At 37.1% G+C, this 9,262-nt stretch overlaps 1 protein-coding gene across 1 annotated transcript; it reads left to right on the top strand.

Annotated features, from left to right (window-relative positions):
* Positions 1-4,163: 4,163 nt before the first annotated feature.
* On the top strand, positions 4,164-8,945 carry LOC114690159 (dynactin-associated protein). Its single transcript, XM_028864651.2, has 3 exons — positions 4,164-4,436; positions 6,655-6,735; positions 7,444-8,945. Exons 1-3 carry the CDS (start codon positions 4,380-4,382, stop codon positions 7,783-7,785), a joined length of 480 nt encoding a protein of 159 aa, XP_028720484.1. The 5' UTR covers positions 4,164-4,379; the 3' UTR covers positions 7,786-8,945.
* Positions 8,946-9,262: the final 317 nt, after the last annotated feature.

The raw sequence follows: 9,262 nt of genomic DNA, 5'->3' as shown, positions 1-9,262 counted from the left end.
GGCGTAAATATAAAATTTTAAGGATACTTACTGTGAAATTCATAACAGTCTCTTAAAGCCTTCCAAGGGTTCTGAGCAATGATTTCCACTTCTTGTTGTTTGTGTTTACCTGGAGACTAAGTGAAACATCACTGGAAACCCAGATGCTGAGTGAACACTGTGCTTTAATACCTTGGGGCCTACAACTGATCTCAAGAGTATTCAACAATTCAGGAAACAGACAAACAAACTCACAAACAGGTACAGGTCCACCGATGTAACAGGGGCATGGCTGTTCCAGCAATAAAAGCCACTTTCTGATTGGATTTGAGGCCAGCTTCATGGGAGGGAATGCACGCATACTGCAAACCTGGTCAAAAGCCCATGGCTAACAAGGCCATTGACCTGTTAGGAGAACTTACTAATATTTTCCTATATGGACATGTAGTTAAACTTCCTTATAAATCTTATGTTTATGCCTTATGTTTAGATTGGTGTAGCTGTCAGCCTTAGTTGGAGAAGTCTCTCTTAGCAGTGGGAAGTGGTCAAAGCAGAGACTTATTCCTTATCAAATGCAGAGCACAAATGACTGCTGAGTATTCATCCCTAAACATGACATCTATGTCACCAACTCTGAGGCCAAGAGACATAGTAGAATGGGGAGTGAAAAGACTATATGAGCTGGAGAATGGAGAAAAGTGCTATAAAATGTCATTGCCATAATTAGCATACAGCAGTTGTGGCCATCTACATGAGACCTCAATACAGACACAACAAAGACACCAAAGTAGGAGGAGGACTCTCTGCAGGAAGAGGTTCAGCCATGGTGGGTGGAAATATAAAAGGTAATGGGTGGAAATGTGATTACAATACAATGTATGTAAGTAAGAAACTGAAAAAATTAAGAAAAGAGGGGTGTCTGCTCTCTGCTTTCTTCTCTGAGGAGCGGTTCTCCAGTCTCTGATTCCCAGAAGGTGAAGAACAAGTCTGAAGAACTAACCAAAGTGACTTAAGGCATGAGAGCTTAGGACAGACCACAAGGGCGAAGGTTCAAGTTTAGATTAAAGGATTGACAAGAACTGGTATCGTTGATGAATCAGAAAACTAAGAGAGAGTTTCACATATGCTCAAGGGTGCACAAGGACTAATGTGTGACTGGTCCTGCAATGTAGACTCTGTTTCCTATCAGGAGGCATCAAGGTTCAACATTCTCAGCATCTTTTGTAAAATGAGGGGCTAAGACTCTAGATTCGAATTCACTGAAGCTGCTATATGGAGAGGTATATGGAGAGTGATATATACTGTCACAAGCCAAACACCAATGCTAACTTCAAAAACAAATTATGATTTTGCCAAACAACAAGTAGGTGAAGCAGTTTACTTCATATTTTATCTTTTACTATCCCATCAGCTCTTGAAAATGGAAGTTTTAGTACCAAAGTCCTACCAAAAATAATAGGTACACAAATACAAAGAGGGAAAGAGATCCTATGCTCATGGGTAAAAAAAAGTTTGTATTATAAATTTATGTTACACAGTTTGAGCTATGGATTCAAAGAATTCCATATCAAAATTTAAATACCATGGGCTGGAGACATGGCTCGGTGAGCATAGTGTTTGCTTTGCAAATGTGAGGAGGACCCAAGTTTGGATCCCCAGCATTTATGTGAAAGGATTGGCATGGTGGAGAACATCTGTAATTCCAGCACAGACATAGGCAAAGAGAGGCAGATCCTAGAGGCTTGCTTGCCAGCCAATGTAGCCAAAATGATGAGTTGAATGAGAGATCCTGTCTCAAAACATAAGATGGAAAGTGAAAGAGGAGGAACCCTGATGCTACTCTGGCTTCTATATGTTCCTCTGAGGCCAAGGGCACATGTATACCACACATATACTCAAAGAAAAAAGAAAAAATCTATATTACTTTTCACAGAAAGGAAAATTAATAATCCTATATTTTATGGAACCAAAAAAAATCTTAAAAATAAGAAAGAAACAAATGAAAGCTCAAATAATCCCATGCAAACACCACAAATCCAGAAGCCATGTTATGTTGACTTCAAAATCTAGTATAAATTTATTAGAATAAAACTACAAGGAATTAAAAACCAATACACTGATAGGGGATAGAGACATGTCTCAGTGGTTAGGACAGCTTTCTGCTCTTGCCCAGCACCCACATGGCAGTTCACAACTGTCTGCAAATCCAGTTACAGGAGGTAAGACACTCTCTTCTGGCCTCTGTGGGCACCCACATGTAAGTGCATGCACACACACAGGTAATGAAGTAAATCTAAAATGAATATTGACAAATGGACATGCTAAAATAAATGCAGAAAGTTAGAGTGAAATCTACATATTTATTGTTAATTGATTTTTTTTGACAATGTGTCAAGAACACACAATGGGGAAAGGAAAGTCTCTTCCACTCACGGTGTTAGGAAAACTGATACTATAAGCAGATTCACAGAATTCTACCCTTGTCACACCTAGTGTATATGATCCATCTAAAATCAGGTTGAAGACATGGAAATGTAAGATGTGAAACTGAGAAAATATTGTAAGAGAACAGGGGAAAGTGACATAGCATTGGGTTGTGGATTTTCTTGGCTATGACCCCAAGACAAAAACAGATGGATATGGGTGTGTTTGCCTGCCCAGCAGAGAAAACAACCAACACAGTGAACTGACAACCCACACACAGAGAGAACATTTGTAGTGTATGCAAAATATGCAAGGACCCAGTAATTTATAATAAGAAAACAAATATTGCCACTTTAAAAAAATGGACCAAGATCCGAGATAGGCAGTTCTTAACACAAGCACAAAAGACTAGCATGTAAATGAAAAGGTAACAAAGAGAAAAGGAAACCATGCACTGTGGGAATGTGAATTAATCAATTAATTAATACAGTTATTTTGGAAAATAGTATAGAGAATCCTTGACAATCTAAAATAGAAATTCTATATAACCAAGACATTTCACTTCAGGATCATGTCCACAGGAACTGAGTAAGTATATTGAAGATACATTTGTATTCCAAAGATTACTATTATTGGGATAGTATTCCATCTATTCCCTAATGGCTCTTGAGTTAGAGCATGAGTGTAGGACTATTGATGTTTTGGAGATGCATGTGACTTGCTAAAAAATGAGTGCTCTCTTAGAAACTTGAGGCTCACAGGGTCTTTAAAGTCAGTTTTCTTTGTTCTCTACTACAATTTTATCCTACCAGTGGGACAGAGAATGTCAACTCTGAAGTTCATAGCAAACATGACCTCAGCTTTGCATAATGTGTCATGTCCACTTTCTCTTGTGAAATGTGCAAAATAACCAAAGATACAATTTCTTTCTCTGAGTTCTTTCTGTTCCAGAAGATCAAGAGTCATGGAAAACCAGGAATATCACTGAATAGCCTAAAGGAAGACAGTGTCCCAAGAAGCTGATGGCATTGGCTTTATAACATCCTTAATTTATAGCACTTAGAGTTCCTGAAATGCTTTGTCTCTGATATTTACCTTTAGCTAAAAATCATGCCAATGTTATTTTCCTTGTCTATCTCAACAGTCACCAATTTCAGTAACACAGTGGATGCTTTCCATTATCCATTTATATTTATCTTTTTTAAGGATAAAAGATAATGATTTTTATTGTTCATTGACAAAGTTTTCTAAGTTACATTTGCTCCAAATTTTATAATTGTGTTTAACATTGGTAACCCATTTATATTTCCCTTTGCTATTACAAGACTTTGAAAGTATTTAATTCTATCTAACTTTGTGAGGTCACAATCTTCAACCTAGAGGGAAACTGTTTATTTCAAGTGAGTGACCACTATGATCAAACTGTCTCATGATAGGGAATGCACACAAGTTACCAATGTAAGATTGTTCCTATGTTAAAAATGAGGACAGTTGTATTTATTGTGAAACTTAAGTTTATTTCAAACCCAAAATCTCAGTCTGTCTTATCACTAGACACTTTGAAGTTAGTCAACACTCTAATCCTTCTGTTTGCTTAGGTATAGGATTCCTCAATATGAATAATCAGGGAGTGGCTTTGAGGCATGTTCAGAAGCCTCACAGGATTCCTAAACTGTGAGAAATTGCGTGAAACCAAGGGAGCAAGAGCTTATATATTCCCAGCACCCTAAAGTCATTCACATATAAGAGAACATCTCCTCCATGGTGCTTTAAAGGCAGCCAGTGCCTCTATTTTTCCTTTGTCTAGTTGTGTTGTGACTTTTTGACCTTTTCCAAGAAGACAAATAACTATTAGTTTATAGAAGTCACATTGACTAAAGGCACTGTTATTAACTTAGCAGAGGTTCAGCATTTCATTCTAATCCACACAATTGGCACAGCGCTGGTTGGAGTTGCATCTGAGATCAGCACCCCGAATGGGTAGAAAGCAGCAGCAGTATACCATGAATGTTGAGCAAAGTTCAGGGGAGCAGGTAAGTACTACAGGTAACTCTTAATAACTCTCCTGTCTAAGATTCTTAGTTTCAACATATAATCTTGAGGGGGCTTTTGAACTCTATGTTTGCAGAGTCAATCTGGTTGCCATTATCATGGATTTGTTCAGTATGCCAGACTGTGTTTTTATATTCCCGAGAATCTAGGAATTACTCTTGGTGCTGTATTTTAGTATTTATATCAAAACATATGAAAAATGAAAAGCAAAAACAGAAAACCACAAAAAAAAACAACTTTGTTAGATGATTGGAAGGGTCATCTTGCTAGCAAATATTAAAGCATTTTTTCATCTCTACACAAATTAGTCCATTAAAAGTACTTATTGTTGATCTTTTTCCACATAAATGTGGTCTATTTATAATGAAAGTAACAATTACAGAAAATGTCTCATGGAGGGGGGAACTTGGTTGAAAATATATTATTACTCTACTATTCTGCAAATCAACTTTTCTTAGACTCATGAAAACAAATCTGAATGGTGTCGTTCCATACTCAAACTAATGCCTTCACTTTACAAATGGAGAAGTTGAAATGTTTATCAGTACATGTTGCTATTCAGAGTTAGAAACTGAATTCTTTTTCTCACATATACTTTTTTTTATAAGAAAAACAAACTACTTTTAAGTTCAACGTTTGTGTCTCTGACACAAGGAAATGACTTTTATCAACTAGAATTTGTATGCAAAATAACAGCAAAGTTAGAATTTTCTCAATAATTGTTTTGTAAGTTGATATTGCAGAGGAGAGCAGTTTATTTTTCAAAACTAGGCTATCATAAACTTAATTTATATTTTCCCCAGATTCCAAGAATGCTGCATGACAGTATGGCTTTAACCTCGTATGTTAAGAGTTTGGTTATGTCCCCATATGCTGCTGAATATGATTTATAGTTTTTGCTCACAATCACAATGAAAATCTTGATGTAGTTCACTCCATTATGTATTTAGTCATGCCAAGTAAACAATAAGACAAACTTCCATGATAACAAAAACGAAAGAAAGAAAGAAAAAGAGAAAGAAAGAAAGAAAAAAGAAAGGAGGGAGGGAGGGAGGAAGGAAGAGAGGGAGAGATTAGAATTTATCATATTTTCAGCACTCTGAGGTTTCAGGTAGCATGAACCCTCTTGTGGTGCTTAAACTTGAGACAAGGGAGCCTCGTTTTAGACAATCATGTATTGTTTATCTTGGGAACCTTAGAAAAATCATTCAATTAAAAAAAAACCTCATAATCCTACCTAAAGTTTCTGCTGTTTTAGTTTCAAATTGAATTTAATCTAATCCTTCTAGTTTATTTTATCACATGGAATTTAACAAACAACTAAAGCATTTCCTTCAAAAAATATAATTTTATTAACCATATATTAATGAATAAATATTAATTATATTTCAGGGAACTGACAGATTGTAGTACTACTAACACTTTTTCTAAGAGGACACTTATTAAGGTTGCCCATTTTTCCTCAATAAACACTTACGTTTTTTTTTGTGTGTGTGTGAATTCGCACACATTTTATATACTTCATTACTACTATGAATAGTACACATGCACCCACCACCAAAAAAGCAAAGGCTCTTATGTATATTTCTTTATACATTTACAACCAATGAACAAAGTGAGTTGTTATTTTAAATAGATTATATGGTTGATTATTCAAGATTCTGTTAACAGATCATCCTGCAAATGTTGGCGGTTTTGTCTTTCCTTTTTCTTTATCTGTATGCACTGAGTAGAACTTTCAGGAAAACATTATCCACTTCTCCTTCCTGTAATGGGATGGCTCTCAGGTTTTGCTGTTAAAGCATACTGGTCATTATTTTGAGGTAAACATTTTCCTGTCACATTTAGGAACTATTCCTTCAATTTTAGTTCATGTAGAGTAATCTTGCTTGCCTCCTTTTGTCAGGACAGGATGTTCACATTTGTTCAATGGTACTGGGGCATCTATTGATACAATCAACTTATTTTCTTTCATTGATCATCTGGTGTGAAATGCTCACACATCTGTGTCATATCACTAAGCCATCATGACACCCATAGAATTTACCTAGTTCTTTACTTATGTCATGTTATTTTCATATTATTTTGTGTTTGTTTTTATATATATTTATGTTCCCAGATCACATAAACTTTCCTTATTCTTAAAGTTTAAGACTTGTCTATCTGATTGTTAATGACTTTCTGTCTCTTTCTGTATAGTTATTAAGAAATCCATACTGTTCAACTGAAGGAACACACTGTGGCTGTAGATCACACCATGTGACATGTGAGCTGCATCCGGTAAGATCCGAGGGAGGTGGCTAGATGTATCTATTGTTCCTAAGAATAACATGAAATAGGATAGTCAAGCCCTTCTCTCTGAGGCTCCTGGGACATAAGGACTCCTACAAAGTGGTAGCACTAGATTGTGTGTCTTTAAGGTCCTATAGATCAAAATCAATTTATTCTCTCTGTTTGCATATTTCAATGAGATCCCTTGTATTTATGCCTGACATCTAAAATATATTTAATAAGTAATTTTAATCACAATTGTTAATATTTAATAAAAATTTAGAAACAATAAACAATGAGCAAAATTAAACAAAAAGCCCCCTTGAGTTTTCCACCCTCCAAAGACAACTATCTCTGCATGTCTTTATTTTTATACTTGTCTCTACCAATTAGAAAACGTTATCTACTTTGAGAAGTGTGTCCCTGATAATATGATGATTTCTAAGTCAAGTTATTTAATATTAAAACTTATTGCTGTAATACAAAAGGGATCACTGAGGGATTTTATTGTCCTCACAGGATTGTAGGCATGGTGTGTGTGTGTGTGTGTGTGTGTGTGTGTGTGTGTGTGTGTGTGTGTATGTGTGTGCTGGGGGATTTGTGGCTTCATAATAGTCTTTAGAATAATGTAAATACGTTAGTCTTATTCTAGTTGAAATCTGTTATCTGTTACTATTTTGTAACTGCAGAAATAACCACTCTCATAATGCTTTTCAGCCTCCAGAAAACCCATGTTCACTCTGGAAAATATTTCTAATGTGTCTGTTGGCTTGTCTAGTTGCCACAGCCATTACAGCTCTGGCCTTTTATTTTGGCCCCCTTGGCAACCCCAACAATACCACCATCGTCATTCACACAGATGGAGGGTCCTGTCAGGATCCCTGCACCTCTGCTTCTACACCGTCTCTGACCTCAACACCTCCACCTGGAACTGAGACCACTCCATCTTCTACTGTAACTACTACGGGCTCACCTACCAACTCACCCACACCTACTACAGTGATGACTAATACCACCATAGAACATGAGGTTGAAATTGAAGATTATCAGATAGTGTGAAATCTCAGCCCTCAAGCCAGATCAATTTCCCCACTGAAAGGGGACATATTTAAGATTCTGAACCCTGCCATGATGTCTCAAAGCACGTGGCTTTGTTAGAACCAGTTCTCTACTAATCTATGCTGCTTTCCATGTGGTGATAGTCTTGTACTGATTATGTAATACCTGAGATAGGTAGGGCTTCAACAGTTACTACCATCTTCTAGAAGTTCTCTCATTCTGAGACTTTTACCATGTCAGGGAACAATGAAAAAGGACTAAGGCTAGGAAATTTGGGTAAGAGTTGGCTAGATGGTCACTGCCTTCCTCTCTTGCATGATATAGAACTGTTTTTCTATAGAAGAGAACATTTTTTTTTTTTTGAATTTGTGTCACTCCTTGGCATGCTGGTCATGCAAGGATAAAGCCAGCTAAGGTCATCATGTTAGTGCTTATAAATTCTTACTTTCCAACTTCTCTCCTTGAGACAGTTAGGGGTGGCAAAGGAGTATCATGGAGGGGACAGGGGATCCAGGTCTACCTAGTGGCCCTGGATATCCAGGGACGGTAACATCAAGTAGAGGACATGTATTGTTAGGTATTATGAAAGATGGAGGTGCTGTTTGTCTGACCTGTAGCATTGAGTCTTAGGAGTTTTGTTGGTGTTCTCTGCCTGAGTTTTTGTTGTTCTTGCTTCCCTATTTGCAAGTTTCAATAAACCTTAACTCTTGCATGCCATCTCTGAATGTTATCTTTGATATCTCAGCAACCTAGCCCCCTGTCTTAGCATGTCTTGGCCGTGAATGATGCACTCACCATGTTAAGTGATTGGAAAAACAAAACTTCAGTAGACTCTGAGGGACTCACGTAGGCTAATACAAAGAATGTTTCATTGTCTCTTTTGTACCACCAACCTTTTTGGCATTATTTTTATCAATGTTTTTGAGAATTTAATACAATGTATTTTGAACAGATTCTTCATTTCCAAACTCTTCCAAGAATGACCCTTTCCATCCTCCCATCCCTTCTGAACCAACTTTCAGGTTATTTCTTTCTTTCTTTATTTTTTTCTTCTTTCCTCATTGAGCCTGGCTTGTGCTTGTCTTGGGATTGGGGCTTGCCTTGGAATAGGGTCATTCTACCAGAGTTACATCACTAAAGAACGTTGATTCTTCATCTCCCGGAAGCTGTCAAATGCCAGTAGCTCCTCGACTGGTGATGGTACTTCCTATCTGCCTTCTCCTGCTTATGCTGAACTGTTTTGTCAGGCTGGAGTTCATAAAGTTCCTTTGCATGCTGCCACCTTAGCTACTGTGGGACTGCTCTATTGTGTATTGAAAACGGTGTTTTTTTTTTTTTGAAGTTACCAACCATGTCTGGCTCTTAGAAGCTTTCTGCCTGCTCTTGCACAAAGATCCCTGAGCCTTGGGCAGAAGGTGTGAGATGAATGTCCCATTTAGGGTTGAGAACGCTCCACAGTCTTTGACCAGTTGATCGG

The sequence above is a fragment of the Peromyscus leucopus genome, chromosome 19 (assembly GCF_004664715.2).
Source record: "Peromyscus leucopus breed LL Stock chromosome 19, UCI_PerLeu_2.1, whole genome shotgun sequence".
Lineage (NCBI taxonomy): Eukaryota > Metazoa > Chordata > Mammalia > Rodentia > Cricetidae > Peromyscus > Peromyscus leucopus.
This window is presented reverse-complemented; position numbering and strand designations above follow the sequence as displayed.

Coding starts and splice junctions, on each gene's coding strand:
- LOC114690159 (XM_028864651.2), top strand. CDS start 4,380: ATGGGTAGAAAGCAGCAGCAGTATACCATGAATGTTGAGCAAAGTTCA. Junction 4,437..6,654: donor AGCAAAGTTCAGGGGAGCAG/GTAAGTACTACA, acceptor CTTTCTGTATAG/TTATTAAGAAATCCATACTG. Junction 6,736..7,443: donor TGACATGTGAGCTGCATCCG/GTAAGATCCGAG, acceptor AATGCTTTTCAG/CCTCCAGAAAACCCATGTTC.